The sequence below is a fragment of the Mastigoproctus giganteus genome, chromosome 11 (assembly GCF_048544385.1).
Source record: "Mastigoproctus giganteus isolate SK-2022 chromosome 11, ASM4854438v1, whole genome shotgun sequence".
Taxonomy (NCBI): Eukaryota; Metazoa; Arthropoda; class Arachnida; order Uropygi; family Thelyphonidae; genus Mastigoproctus; species Mastigoproctus giganteus.
In genome coordinates this window covers 80,076,637-80,092,836 of record NC_143585.1, presented here as the reverse complement: position 1 = coordinate 80,092,836, position 16,200 = coordinate 80,076,637, and the positions used below count along the sequence as shown (strand labels likewise).

The 16,200-nt window shown below is 39.5% G+C and overlaps 1 protein-coding gene across 1 annotated transcript in view; it reads left to right on the top strand.

The window, feature by feature from the left end:
* The first annotated feature begins 9,335 nt into the window (after positions 1-9,335).
* The window catches only part of Tim17b (Translocase of the inner mitochondrial membrane 17b), a 103,822-nt gene continuing 96,957 nt past the window's right edge, over positions 9,336-16,200 (top strand). The window contains exon 1 of the mRNA XM_090385359.1: positions 9,336-9,399. Coding sequence (XP_090241485.1) covers positions 9,374-9,399 — 26 coding nt within the window. The 5' untranslated portion in view covers positions 9,336-9,373. The remainder of the gene's footprint in view (positions 9,400-16,200) is intronic.

Here is a 16,200-nt window from a genome sequence, read left to right as displayed (position 1 = left end):
GACGTATTAAAAAAAAAAAAAAAAAAAAAAAAAGAGAGCGAGAGAGAAGTTCCCATGGCATATAAAAAGAAAAAAAAGAAGAAGAGGTTCCTGTCGCGTATTAAAGTCTGCGCGGGTAGTACAGTGGTATCGTCCCCGTTCTCCCCACACCGAGTGGAAAAGGCCCAGGCTCGAATTCCGTCGATGACGCGAGGAACTTTAATGGGCTTTTCTCACTCCGTGGCTGAGTTAGTCGGCATAGATAGCAAGGTTTTTCCCCCCAAGAAACAGGGGTTTTTCGTTCAACAAACAGACAAATCGACCATAGATATGTTTACACACGCAATTAACAGACATAAGACACAGCACGGCAGATGAATTTAATTATTCGGGTGGCTTAAATATAATAGTGGCGTAATAAAAACCCGCCAGTTAAAGGCAAACTTCCGTACATCTATCCTACAACTGTCTTTCCTCAATTTGAATTTATGCCCTCTCAGGTGATTATTCTGAGCAAGAGGAACGTTTCCCATCAGCATTGAGCATGCTCAAACCATTCAAGGCTTTATATACCTCAATATGATCACCACGCAGGCGCCTAGTCTCCAAACACTGTAATCTGCAAAACTTAAGCCTTTCTTCGTAAGCGCAACCCTTTGTTCCATTCACTAATCTTGTTGCCGTTCTCTGTACTCGTTCCATGAGCTCTATATCCTTCTAAAAAATGAGGCCTCCAGACCTATATACAGTACTCAAGGTGTAGCCTGACCATTGCCTTATAAAAGAGTATAATCACCTCCTTATCCCTGCTAGATAAGGAGACCATCGGCACAGCTCAGAAAACTTCGTATCTGCCTGCACAATTACCCCCAGGTCATTCACATTCTCTACCACTGTCAGATGTGGGAAACTACAGGTGGCGCCTGACCCTAATACTATGTCAGTGTAGTATCACAGAGATTACATGTTACCCTGTGGTTACTGCTTCCCAAATGCAGTACTTCACATTTGTCAATGCTAAACTTCATTTGCACCTCTCAGCACATCTGCTCAACTTTTCTAGATCCTGTTGCAGCAGCGAACTGTCATTAGTGTCCTTAACAACCCTGCCAACCTTCGTATCATCTGCAAACGTGGACATTAAGCCTCATATACCATCATCAATATCATTTATAAATACAGAAAACAACAATGGACCCAACGCTGAACCCTGAGGGACTCCACAAATAACATTAGTCCACCAAGAGCAGTGACCATTAATTACGACTCTCTGTCTTCTCCCACTCAAACACCCCTTTATCCATATCAGCATATCAGCAATTTGCCTCCAATGCCGAACTGCTCCAATTTGTGCAGCAGGCTTCCATGTGCAACAGTATCAAAAGCCTTTCTAAGATCCAAATATATGATATCAAAGTTATTCCCTGCATCCAGTTCCTTTGTGACCACATAATAGTATACAATCAAATTGGTCAGGCAAGACTTCCCCTTAACAAAACCATGCTGTGTCCGAGCTATAACTGAAGTATTGTATACATGATCCTGCAGTGCTTCTTTAACCAGTGCCTCCATTAATTTCATTGGAATCATCTAGTGAGCTAGATGATTATGAAATAACTGAGAGCAAAGTGGAAGAGAAATTGTTGAAGATAAACATAAAAAAAGGCACCCGGGGTGGATGGGATCTATCCAGTTATATTAAAAGAAGCAGCAAAGGAAGTACGCCAACCCATAGCCATAATTATGGGAACTTCCTTGGACTCAGGGGAGATACCCATGGACTGGAGATGTTCAAATGTGACCCCAATTCACAAAGAAGGATCAAAGTGCAACACGAGTAATTATAGACCTGTTAGTTTAACTTCTGTTCCAGGGAAATTAATGGAGGCACTGGTTAAAGAAGCACTGCAGGATCATCTAGACAATACTTCAGTTATATAACTCGGACACAGCATGGTTTTGTTAAGGGGAAGTCTTGTCTGACCAATTTGATAGTATACTATGATGTGGTCACAAAGGAACTGGATGCAGGGAATAACTTTGATATCATATATTTGGATCTCAGAAAAGCTTTTGATACTGTTGCACCTAGAAGACTGCTGCACAAATTGGAGTAGTGCAGCATTGGAGGCAAATTGCTGCTATGGATAAAGAGATGGTTGAGTGAAGGAAGACAGAGAGTGGTAATCAATGGACACTGCCCTTCGTGGACTAATGTTATTAGTGGAGTCCCTCAGGATCAGTGTTGGGTCCATTGTTGTTTTCTGTATTTATAAATGATATTTGTGATGGTATATGAGGCTTAATGTCCACGTTTGCCGACGATACGGAGGTTGACAAGTTTGTTAATGAGAGTATGCTGCTGCAACAGGAACTAGAAAAGTTGAGCAGATGGGCTGTGATGTGGCAAATGAAGTTTAACATTGACAAATGTAAAATACTACATATGGGAAGCAGTAACCCCAGAGTAATGTACCAACTGTGTGGTACTTCATTGACAGTGCGCTTCTGCAAGAATAGCTCATGGTGTCTTGTCATTGACACCATAAGCTCCTCTGCCAGACTTGCTGACTGCCAGAGTTTAGTTTACCTCTGGCATTCCCCTTCCTGAATAACTCCTCATGTGTGAATGTAGATAAATTTTTCTAGCAGGGAAAGGAGGTGATTATACACTTATATAAGGCAATGCCACACCTTGGAGGCCTGTACAGCTCTGGAGGCCACACCATACAGCTCTGGAGGCCCCCCATTTCAAGAATGATGTAGAGCTGTTGGAACGAGTACAGAGAAGGGCAACAAGATTAGTGACTGGAACGAATGTTTGTTCGTAAGAAGGAAGGCGTAAGCTCTGGAGGCCCCCCATTTCAAGAATGATGTAGAGCTGTTGGAACGAGTACAGAGAAGGGCAACAAGATTAGTGACTGGAACGAATGTTTGTTCGTAAGAAGGAAGGCGTAAGTTTTGCAGATTACAGTGTCTGGAGATTAGGCACCTGCGAGGTGGTCTGGTTAAGGTGTATAAAGCCTTGAATGGTTTGAGCATGCTGAATGCTGATGGGAAATGTTCCTCTTGCTCAGAATAATCACCTGAGTGGGCATAAATTCAAATTGAGGAAAGACAGTTGTAGGATAGCATTAGCATTAGCATTAGCATTAGTAGAGGCATTTGATGCAAGAAAGCAAGCTTATGCAGCATCAGCCAAAAATAAAAAATAAAATAATAATAATAATAAATAAATAAATAAAAAATAACCACTTCCACTTCACCCCTCTGTTCGTTCGAAATACCTGTCCAGCTGAGCCTTAAACTTATTTAGGCTATCAACTTCCACGACAAGGGATGGAAGTCTATTCAACCAACCAACCACCCGCTGGCTAATGGCAAATTTCCTCGTGTCTATCCTACCTCTGTCTATTCTCAGTTTGAATTTATGCCCTCTCAGGTGATTATTCTGAGCAAGGGGAATAATCCCACCAGCATTGAGCCTGCTCAAACCATTCAAGGCTTTATACACCTCTATCAGATCACCTCGCTGGTGCCTAGACCCCAGACACTGTAATTTGCAAAATTTAAACCTTTCTTCGTAAGAGCATCCCTTTGTTCCATTCACTAATCTTGTTGCCCTTCTCTGTACGCGTTCCGGCATCTCTACATCCTTCTTCAAATGAGGCCTCCAGACCTGTATACAGTACTCTAGGTGTGGCCTACCATTGCCTTATACAAGGGAATAATCACCTCCTTATCCCTGCTAGAAAAATTCCTATATATCATTGACAATACACCATGAGCTACAGCCCCTCTTCACTGCTCAGAAAACTTCATATCTGCCTGCACAACCACCCCCAGGTCCCTTTCATTCTCTATCACTGTAAGTGTAGTACCACAGAGTTGATACGTTGCTCTGGGGTTGCTGTTTCCCATATGTAGTATTTTACATTTGTCAATGTTAAACTTCATTTGCCACCTCTCAGCCCTTCTGCTCAACCGTTCCAGATCCTGTTGCAGTAGCATAGTGTCAGTAGTGTCCTTGACAACCCTGCCAACCTTCGTATCGTCTGCAAACTTGGACATTAAGCTGGATATACCATCATCAATATCATTTATAAATACAGAAAACAATAATGGACCCAATACTGAACCCTGAGGGACTCCACTAATAACATTAGTCCACGATGAGCAGTGTCCATTGATTACCACTCTCTGTCTTCTCCCCCTCAACCACTCCTTTATCCATAGCAGCAATTTGTCTCCAATACGACAGTGCTCCAATTTGTGCAACAGTATCAAAAGCCTTTCTAAGATCCAAGTATATAATATCAAAGTTATTCCCTGCATCCAGTTCTTTTGTGACTGCATAGATGTGTGGAAATTTGACTTTAGCCAGCGGGTAGGTGATCGGTGGAACAGACTTCCATCTTTTGTTGTGGAAGTTGATAGCCTAAATAAATTCCAATATTTCTTAGCTGGACAGGTGTTTCGAATTTGTCCATCTAAGAAAAAATCACTAGCGGTTTTTTTTTTTTTTTTTCGGCTAATACTGCATAAGCTTGCTTTCTTGCATCGTAGGCCTCTAGTAATGCTAATGCTAATGCTAACTGGATAGATCCCACTCACCCCAGGTGCCTTTCTTATGTTTGTCATTAACAATTTCTCCTCGACTTTCCTCTCAGATATTACAAAATCATCTATCTCACTGCCAGAGTTTAATTCACCTCTGGCATTCCCCTCCCTGAATGACTCCTCATGTGTGAATGTAAATGCAAAATACTCATTTAGTTTGTTAGCTACCTGAGCAGAATCATCAACAGTTGAACCATCGATATCCAGTGGACCAATCTGATTCATCCCCTTCCTTCTAGAGTTTACATACGTAAAGACTTCTTTGCTATTTTTATTTGCATCCTTTGCCAAAGATTTCTCATAATCTGCCTTTGCCGGCCTAACTTACATTGTGAATTTGTTACAGACCAGCTTATATCTATCGTAGGCTTCCATGTCACCCATTAATTTATATGTATCCCATGCATTTTTCTGCTCTACCACACGTCTCATTAGTTCATCTGACATCCATTTAGGCCTAAACCTTGAACAATATTTCTTGGTTGATATGTAAAGCTTAATAGCTTCCAAAATTAATTATTTGAATGTTTCCCATTTGAATTTGCTGTTGGGAACATCAACAGTTGGTCCCACTGTATAGAATTTAAATACAGTCTCAGACCTCGGCAGTCGCCTTTACGAAAGCAAAAACCCTTCGCGTCACCCTTGATGGTAGTTACCTCTTTGTGTAAATCCCACTTCCGCGCACTGTGATCACTGCCGCCTAGTCGTTCCTTTATCTCCAGATTATAAAGAATCACTACTGAAAATCAAATCAAGAGTATTTCTCCCTCTAGTAGCCTCCCGAACATGTTGATGTAGAAAACAATCATTCAATAAATCTACAAAAGCCTTGCTAGTGTGTGAGTGACCAAACCAAAAATTCCAGTCAATATCTGGGAAATAAAATCCTCCATTATAAACTCTCTGATTTACTGGGCCACTGTATTTCCCTGTACAATTTTTTATTTTACTCATCAGAGCCATTAGGCCTATAACACACCCCTACTCTCGTTTTTGATTTCCCAATGCTTATGTCACGCCAAACTGACTCGACACTGCACTGTCCAGCGATATCGACTGGCTGCACTTCCTAGGATTTTATGTGTTTCTTAACTAATAGCATAATCCCTCCTCCCTTTCTATACACATTGTACTCCCCAAAATCCAGTTCTGCATTCCTTATTTCTGTGTGACACCACATCTCTGATATCCCAACAATATCTGCTTTTGATGTTTTGACCAACACCTGAAATTCACCAAATTTATTTACCAAACTCCTAGCATAGGTGTACACGCAAGTATAAATGCACCTATTCCTATTCTTCGCTACCCTAACACAACCCATGTGTTATCTTGCACCGCAATAAATCGCAGGCAAGTTCTGAAATCCCCTGCATCTTGTTTCCAGGCTGCTGCTCATTCCAATAGAAGCAGTGCAAGAATCACTCTCACCTCTGGCGGCGGCTACTGTTAATCTATTAGTCCGTGTATTCCCCCAAGCTAGCAGTTTTCCGATCCACCTAACACTGCCTCGATAGCATCAGCATTTGTGCATATGGTGGCTCTAGTAGATATTGAATAAAGCTTCTAATTTCTAACGTATTAATTAACCGTGTAAAGAATATTCAGTTTTTGTTAAATGGTTTTTCAGTTTGGTTCTGTTTAATTTCTGGCTATAAGTTAAAATAAGCTTTCATTTTTTAATGACATTTCTAATAATATATTTGGAACAGTCTGTTTGGCTCCTTTGAAGTAAAGAAGATTAAGAATTACCAGTGCATGATCGATCGTTTTTTTTTTTTAATTTTTATATAATTATCATTACTTATCAATTAATATAAATTTAATTTTATCCATACCAAGGCTATGCTTTTCGTCATTGCTCTGATCTAGTTTATTTTAAATGCCAATGTCGGTTTCTGGTTACAGTCCATCACACGGTCGTGATCACAGTTTCGTAAAATTCTCGAACGGGAATCGAGACTGCATAACTCATGTTTCAGCTACGGAATAATAAAGTTTATGTTAAGAAAGAGAGAGAGAGAGAGAGAGAGAGAGAGAGAGAGAGAGAGAGAGAGAGAAAGAGAGAGAGAGAGAGAGAGAGAGGGGGGGAGAGAGTAGTAGTAGTAGTAGTAGTAACGCCATGTGATGCAAGAAAGCAAGTGTATGAGCTTAAGCAGCATCAGCCAAAAAAAAAAAAAAAAAAAATCACACCATTCCCTCCAAATGCCTGTCCAGTTCCCCCTTAAATTTATTTAACATGTCAACTTCCACAACGACAGGTGGAAGTTTGTTCCAGCAATTAACCACCCACTGGTTAAAGGCAAATTTCCACACATGTATTCTACATCTGTCTTTTCTTAATTTGAATTTGTGCCCCCTTAGGTTCGTAATCTGAACAAGTGGAAGAATCCCATCAGAATTCAGCGTGCTTAATCCAATCAAGGCCTTATACACTTCAATCAGATCACCGCGCAGGTGCTTAGTCTCCAGCCACTGCAATTTGCAGAACTTAAGCCTCTCTTGGTCAGAGGATCCCTTCATTCCCCTCACCAATCTTGTTGCCCTTCTCTGCACACGCTCACGCAAATCTACATCCTTCCTAAAATGAGGCCTCCAGACCTGTACGCAGTACTCAAGGCGTGGCCTAACCATTGCCTTATACAGAGGGACAATCACCGCCTTTTCCCTGTTAGCAAAATTCCTATATATCATTGACAAAACCCCATGACCTGCCCTGGCAACCTGTCTGCATTGCTCAGAAAACTTCATATCTGACTGCACAATTAATGCCAGGTCTATTTCATTTTCTACCACCTTAAGTGTAGTACCACACAGTTGGTACGTTTCTCTGGGGTTACTTCTACCCATATGCAGTACTTTGCATTTGTCAAGGTTAAACTTCAGCTGCCATTACTTAGCCCATCTGCCTAAATTATCTAGATCCTGTTGCAGTAGCTCGCTGCCATTACTGTCATTAACAATCCTGCCAATCTTTGTATCATCTGCAAACTTCGACACTACGCCTGACATACCTTCATCAATATCATTGATAAATATCCAAAACAACACAGGACCTTTTATCGATTGTAGCAACTTACCCTTAATACCATTCCGCTCCAATTTGTACAATAATCTTTCATGCGCAACAGTGTCAAAAGCTTTCCTGAAATCCAAATATATGATATCAAAATAATTTTTTTTCCTCCAGTTCCTTTGTAACCACATCATAATATCTTATTAAATTTGTCAGACAAGGCTTTCCCTTAACAAACCTATGCTGTGTCTGAATTATTGCTGCAGTCTTGTCTAGATGATCCTGCAATGCATCTTTAACCAATGACTCCATTATTTTACCCTGAACAGAATTTAATCTAACTGGTCTGTAATTACTCGTGTCACCCTTCGATCCCCCTTTGTGAATTGGGGATACATTTGCACATATTCAGTCCGTGGGGCCCTCCTCTGAGTCCCAGGATGCTCTCATTAAAGGAGGCGGCAATGCAACTAAGCAAACCTAAGGGTTTTCTTAGTTGCATTGCCGCCTCCTTTAATATAACTGGATAGATCCCATCCACCCCAGGTGTCTTTTTTATGTTTAACTTCAACAATTTCTCCTCCACTTTGCTCTGAGTTTAGGTTTTTCATCTGCATAACAGGTAAAACGGCCCATGAACACACACAAATTGGAGCAAAATGGTATTAAGGGTAAGTTGCTACAATGGATAAAAGGTTGGTTGAGTGGAAGAAGACAGAGGGTGGTAATCAATGGGTGCTGATATTTGTGGGCAAATGTTATTATGTTATTAATGGAGTCCTAGAGGGTTCGGTGTTGGGTCCTCTGTTGTTTTGTATATTTATCAATGATATTGATGAAGGTATATCAGGCTTAATGTCGAAGTTTGCAGATGATACAAAGGTTAGCAGGGCTGTTAATGACAGTAATGGCAGTCTGAGCAATGCAGAGAGGCTGCCAGGGCAGGTCATGGGGTTTTGTCAATGATATATAGGAATTTTGCTAGCAGGGAAAAGGAGGTGATTGTCCCTCTGTATAAGGCAATAGTCAGGCCACGCCTTGAGTACTTCGTACAGGTCTGGAGGCCTCATTTTAGGAAGGATGTAGATTTACTTGAGCGTGTATAGAGAAGGGCAACAAGATTGGTGAGGGAAATGATGGGATCTTCTTACCATGAGAGGCTTAAATTCTGCAAATTGCAGTGGCTGGAGACTAGGCACCTGCGCGGTGATCTCATTGAGTTGTATAAGGCCTTGAACGGGTTGAGCACACTGAATTCTGATGGGATCCTTCCACTTGTTCAGATTACGAATCTAAGGGGGCATAAATTCAAATTAAGAAAAGACAGATGTAGAATACATGTGCAGAAATTTGCCTTTAGCCAGCGGGTGGTTAATTGCTGGAACAAACTTCCATCTGTCGTTGTGGAAGTTGATATGTTAAATAAATTTAAGGAGGAACTGGACAGGCATTTGGAGGGAATGGTGTGATTTTTTTTTTTTTTTTTTTTTTTGGCTGATGCTGCATAGGCGCATACACTTGCTTTCTTGCATCACATGCCACTACTACTACTACTACTGCTTTACTTGTGAAACCATAATACATTGTCCCAAAAATGCCTAAATGGTGATGCGCCATAAAACCAACACCGAAAACTCATGGAATTCGTTGGGAATTCATGCTCATGGCAGTGTTTATAAATAAAAAATATTACCCTGAGTACGTATGTGGTGGCGTTGTAGTTTTTCTTATGCAATATCCTTTTGAAGTTACAATATGGAGGAATACGCACGTGAACCATGGTAACGTTAACAGTTAAAATATTAAAAATATATATATTTCTATTTATTTATGATTTTTGTGATGTACGAAAGCAGTGTCAAGTAACATTGATTATTTTATAGTTTATTGTATTGTAATTACTTGTATGACTTATTACGAATGCCAGTTTGGGAAAGATAATTGTGAAGCACTCCTATTGCCACCGGTGATATTGTCTTTCTCCGAAAATATTATTAAATTTGTTGAATTTAGTGGTAATTTTTCGTTAGCTTGTCAGTGTGTGTGTCAATTCGATATGCTGTAACTTTTTGTTATACTGATCCCTTTATTTATGTATTGTATCAGCGATGGAGTATATATATTTTTTTCTTTTCGTCTTATTGAATTTAATGAAATTGGTTGATTTCGAAGTATATAAAACCAACAGCGAAAACTCATGGAATTCGTTGAGAATTCATGTTCATGGCAGTATATTGAACCTTCGTCAAACACTGCGCTTATAAAAGAGAATATTGCGCGTTGAGACATGCCCCGAATTGCTTGCCCCTCCCGGCCATCACACACTTGCTTAATTCCAACATTTTTCGAATACTAATATACGAGGTATGGATATTAAATAACTCGTTATATTAAATAACTCTCGTTATTTAATAGTCTTTTTCTTTTTTTTTTTTTTTCTACATGTCTTCAGTGGACTGAAACTGGGTTCCCTTAAGTATTCTTTTGAGTTTAGGGAAGAGATAAAAGGCACAGGATGGTTAAGTGGGAGAAGACAGAGGGTGGTAATCAATGGGTGCTGCTGTTCTTGGACTAATGTTATTAGTGGAGTCCCACAGGGTTCGGTGTTAGGTCCACTGTTGTTTTGTATATTTATCAATGATATTGATGAAGGTATATCAGGCTTAATGTCGAAGTTTGCAGATGATACAAAGGTTGGCAGGGTTGTTAATGACAGTAATGGCAGTGTGCTACTGCAACAGGATCTAGATAATTTGGGCAGATGGGCTAAGAAGTGGCAACTGAAGTTTCACCTTGACAAATGCAAAGTACTGCATATGGGTAGAAGTAACCCCAGAGAAACGTACCAACTGTGTGGTACTACACTTAAGGTGGTAGAAAATGAAAAAGACCTGGGAGTAATTGTGCAGTCAGATATGAAGTTTTCTGAGCAATGCAGACAGGCTGCCAGTGCAGGTCATAGGGTTTTGTCAATGATATATAGGAATTTTGCTAGCAGGGAAAAGGAGGTGATTATCCCTCTGTATAAGGCAATGGTCAGGCCACGCCTTGAGTACTGCTTACAGGTCTGGAGGCCTCATTTTAGGAAGGATGTAGATTTACTTGAGCATGTACAGAGAAGAGAAGGGCAACAAGATTGGTGAGGGGATTGAAGGGATCCTCTTACCAAGAGAGGCTTAAGTTCTGCAAATTGCAGTGGCTGGAGACTAGGCACCTGCGCGGTGATCTGATTGAGGTATATAAGGCCTTGAATGGGTTCAGCACGCTGAATTCTGATGGGATCCTTCCACTTGTTCAGATTACGAACCTAAGGGGGCATAAATTCAAATTAAGAAAAGACAGATGTAGAATAGATGTGCGGAAATTTGCCTTTAGCCAGCGGGTGGTTAATTGCTGGAACAAACTTCCATCTGTCGTTGTGGAAGTTGATATGTTGAATAAATTTAAGGAGGAACTGGACAGGCATTTGGAGGGAATGGTGTGATTTTTTTTTTTTTTTTTTTGGCTGATGCTGCATAAGCTCATACACTTGATTTCTTGCATCACATGCCACTACTACTACAAAGGACTATGTCTGGTGAGTATGGTGCATGTTAACACACAGTGATTTGTTTTTTTGGCAAGGAACTGGCAAAAAAGAGTACATTGTATGCTAGAGCATTGTCTTGATGGCACATTAGTTGAGGCATTTGATGCAAGAAAGCAAGCTTATACAGCATTAGCCAAAAAAAAAAAAAAAAACCTTCCCATTTCATCCGTCAGGTCACTACAAATGTTTGTCTAGTTCAGCCTTATTTATTTAAGCTATTAACTTCCACAACAACAGATGGAAGTCTGTTCCAGCAATCAACTACCCACTGGCTAATGACAAACTTCCACCTGTTTGTTCTACAACTGTCTTTCCTCAATTTGAAATATCCTGTCAGCATTGAGCCTGCTCAAACCATTCAGGGCCTTATACACCTCGATCAAATCACCTCGCAGGTGCTTGGTCTCCACATGCTGCAACTTGCAGAACTTAAGCCTTTCTTCGTAGGTGCACCCCTTTGTTCTTCTCACCAATCTTGTTGTCCTTATCTGTACTTGTTCTAGCAATTCTACATCCTTCCTAAAATGAGCCCTCCAGACCTGTACACTGTACTCAAGGTGCTGCCTAACTATTGCCTTATCCAAAGGGATAATCACCTCCTTGTGTCTGCTAGCAGAATTCCTGTATATCATTGACAAAACCCCATCACTTTCTCTGGCAGCCCATCCGCACTACTCAGAGAACTTCATATCTGACTGCACAATTCTCCCAGGTCTTTCATTCTCCACCTCCCTGAGTGTAGTACCACACAGCTCATACGTTTCTCTTGGGTTACTGCTACCCATATGCAGTACTTTGCATTTGTCAATGTTAAACTTCAGTTGCCACTTGTCAGCCCATCTTTTCTAGATCCTGTTGCAGTAGCATACTGTTTTTACTGACATTAACAACCATACCAACCTTTCTATCATCTGCAAACTTGGACATTAAACCTGATATACCTTCATCAATATCATTGATAAATACACAAAACAACAATGGGCCCAGCCAAACCCTGGGGAACTCCACTAATAATATTAGTCCATGTAGAGTAGTGTTCATTTATTACCATTCTATGCCATCTCCCACTCAACCATCCCTTTATCCATTGCATCAACTAGCCCTTAATGCCATATTTCCAATTGGAAATATGGCATTAAGGACAATTTCTACAGCACTCTTCCACGTACACAGTATCAAAGCTTTCCTGAAATCCAAATATATGATATCAGAATTATTTTTTGTATCCATTTCTTTTGTGACCACATCATCGTATCCAATCAAATTGGTCAGACAAGACTTCACCTTAACAAACCCATGCTGCAGTCTTGTCTAGGTGATCCTGTATCACCTCTTTAACCAGTGATTCCATTATTTTCCCTGGAACAGAAGTTAAACTAACTGGTCTCTAATTATTTGTGTGCCCCTTTGTGAATTGGTGATACATTTGCACATTTCCAGTCCATGGAAACCTCTCCTGACTCTCCCATAATTATGGCTAGGGGTTTGCTTACTTCCCTTGCTGCCTCCTTCAATATAACTAGATAGATTCCATCTGCCCCAGGTCCTTTTATGTTTAACTTCAACAATTTTTCCTCCACTTTGCTCTCAGTTATTACAGAATCACTTAGCTCCCTGTTAGTTTGATAAACTTCTGGCATTCCCCTCCTTGAATAACTCCTCATTTGTGAATGTAGATGCAAAATACTCATTTTTATCAGCTAGTTGAGCAAGATCATCAATAGTCGAACCATCTATGTTAATTGGACCAATCTGACCAATCTGATTCATTCCCTTCCTTCTAGACTTTACATAATTTGTAAAATAATAAGAGGAGTTTACCTCAACATACGGAAGTGTTCTACGTACTATATTGAGGTAAACTCCTCAATATAGTACGTAGAACACTTCCGTATATTGAGGTAAACTCTTATTATTTTACAAATTTTAATATCAACGTAGAATGTATTGAGCATTACATACTATCTAAGACTTTACATAAGTAAAGGACTCTACTGTTTTTCTTTGCATCCTTTGCCACCAAAGATTTCTCGTAATCTGCCTAACCTCCTTTGTGACTTGATTACAGGCTAGCTTATATCCGCCGTAGGCTTCTGTGTCGCCTGATAATTTATATGCATCCCATTCATTTTCTTCTCTACCACGAGCCTCATTAATTCATCTGACATCCATTTAGGCCTGAACCTTGAACAGTATTTCTTAGTTGGTATGAAAAGCCTAGTAGCCTCCAAGATTAAGCCCCTGAAGGCTTCCCTTTTAGAAATCACCGTTGGTAACGTCATCAGTTGATCCCACTGTATAGAATTTGAAAAAACTGTCTGAGACCACTGTAGTCACCATTACAAAAACAAAAATCCTTCCCTTTACCCTTGATGGTAGTTACATCTTTAAGTAAATCCCACATCAGTACACTGTGATCACTGTTTATCTGCAAGTTCTTTATGCATGAATAATCACTGCTGATAATCAGATCAAGAGTATTACTCCCTCTGGTTGCCCCTCGAGCATGTTGCTGTAGAAAACAATCCTCCAATAAATCCACAAAAGTCTTGCTAACGTGTCCTCTCACAATTCAGGTCCGAGAGGAATTTTTGTAGTTATTTTTTACAACTTAACTGAGATAATCGGCCTCGGGTGAGGGTAGCATGGTTTTTTTCTCTCAGAAACTTTAGTTTTTCATCTAGCAAAACAGAAAATCAACCTCAGAACGCAATTTACAGGCAATATACATGGAGCAACATGGCCTTAGTCGCCGATGCTCCTATAAACCCTATAACAACAATTCCTCTTCAAATTTTTTCGTACAGCCTCGTCAGAACTTCTGTGAGATATGAACTTCAGTGAGGTATGTTTGAATGACAGTCTGATTTGGTGGGACATCTTCAGCAATAGTAATTACTTTAATATCTAAGAAAACAAGAAGCATGGTTTTCATTTTGATTTTCTGCTTTTTTTTTTTTTTTTTTGTCTGGGAGATTGTTTTGTCTTCCAGTGCATTGATTGTTTTTTAATTTGTGTGTTGTACTGGAACAGCCTGCTTTCATCACAAGTAATTACAGTACTCAGATAGTTTGGATCTTCAGTGCTTTTCAAAATATCTTCACAAACTTGGGAGTCCCCCTCAATCTTTGATTATCATTCAAAAATTTTGAATGATCAAAGAATGGGAGGACACTTTTTTTCATGACTAAATTTTCAGTTAAACAAATTTTTAACTGTTTCTTTGTCCATATTGAGTTCTGATGAAGCCATTCTAGTGCTTAATCACTTCTAATCAGTGTCCGCACGCGGTCCACATTTTCTTAAATTTTTGCAGATACCAGATAGCCTGGTCATTCATAATCTTCCATTCTCTTGTCCTTCTAAAAATCTTTTATACCATTCAAACATGCGAGCTCTTTCACTTAGTATATTCCTTATGAACTTAATGTAACAACTCAACTTTCAGTTAGTGTTTTCTTTAGTTTTGTTAAAAATTTGAGGTTGATTCGTTGCTTAATTTTTTTGTCTATCATTTTTCCAGTAAACTGCAAAAACACAAAGTAATGGAAACCTGTCTCACTGCAAAGTAATGAGTATGTTGGAACATGACTTGGCAGACAACTAGAGAATGGTTCGAGGCCAACTGCCATGCCTTTGTTTCATAGGTTGTGCTTGATGTGTAGTGGCTGTGTGCGGTCTCATTATTTAATAGCCACCTTGTATTCCTCCAGTTAGAGAAACATTAGTATTGGCAAAATGGTGGCAAGCCTACCATACCGCCACCTCGGGGGAAGCTAAAGGAGACATAGGTTCTGATGGCTCGTTCAGTATATAGTAAGACCATCCATGGGAGATACGTTCCAAGACCTACCATGGATGGCTGAAACCGCGGATATAAGCGAACACCTGCTGACCCCATATAAAACGCGATTTTCTTGTACGTACATATATATAATAAAGTTTAATTGATAAATTAAACACACAGTAAGTAACACATTACCAATATTAAATACAGTAATCATAAAGTACAATAGACTCTCAATTTACTGGGATTGGATTAACTGGGATACTACAAAACTCCAAATAAAAAAAATAAACCAAAAATCATAAAAATTCAAGTAATAACTAGAATAGGTATAAACAGATATTTTGCAAGTCTTAAATAAGCGACAAGAAACGGCATTATAAGTCGTCATTGGGAGATTAGTGTACCAATTATCTTGCAAACCCCACTGTCTTCACACCTACTGCTCAAAACAAAAAAAAGAGAGAGAGACCAAATGTTTAGTTTGATTTAGTGCGTCGCATCGATTGTTGTGTTCCATCGCACCGCAAAAGGACAAATTTTGTTTCATTATTTGTCAGGGGTGTCAGATTTTTTATTTTACAGTATCTATTTTTTATTTATTTTTTTGTTTAGAAATCACAAAAATGATGGGCAAACGCAAGAGTGTGCTTTCAAATTAAACAAAAACTTGAAATTATTCAAAAGTTTGAAAATGGTGCAGCCGTTAAATCTCTTAAAGAACCATTATAATGTTGGTGACCAAACTGTAAGTGACATTGTAAAAAATAAAGGGAAGCATTGTATTGGTCATGTGAGCAGTACGTGTTAAAGTTTTTTTTTTTTTTTTTTCCCCCTTGGTTAACTGCGGGTAACTGAATCAGCAGATACAGGGGCACAACTGTAGTTATTAAAGATCGTGTGGAGGATCCATAATTATACTTGGCTTCTTAAAAGAGGCAAACTTTTTTTTTTTTTTTTTTATGAAAACCCCAAACACGACAGGTATTAGAACCTATAGTACTTAGTACTGTGATTGGGTTAGAGGTTGAGAGACGAGAGAAGATATTTGTTGACATTAGACTTGAACTTCTGTAGACTAATTTTCAGGAAAGACGTATGAAGGAAGGTTGTTCCCGAAAACGGCAGTTGAATGAATAAACGAGGAAGATAAAAAGTTGGTTCTGTGAGTTCGAAGTTGGACAGTAAATGGATGTTGGCTGGTGG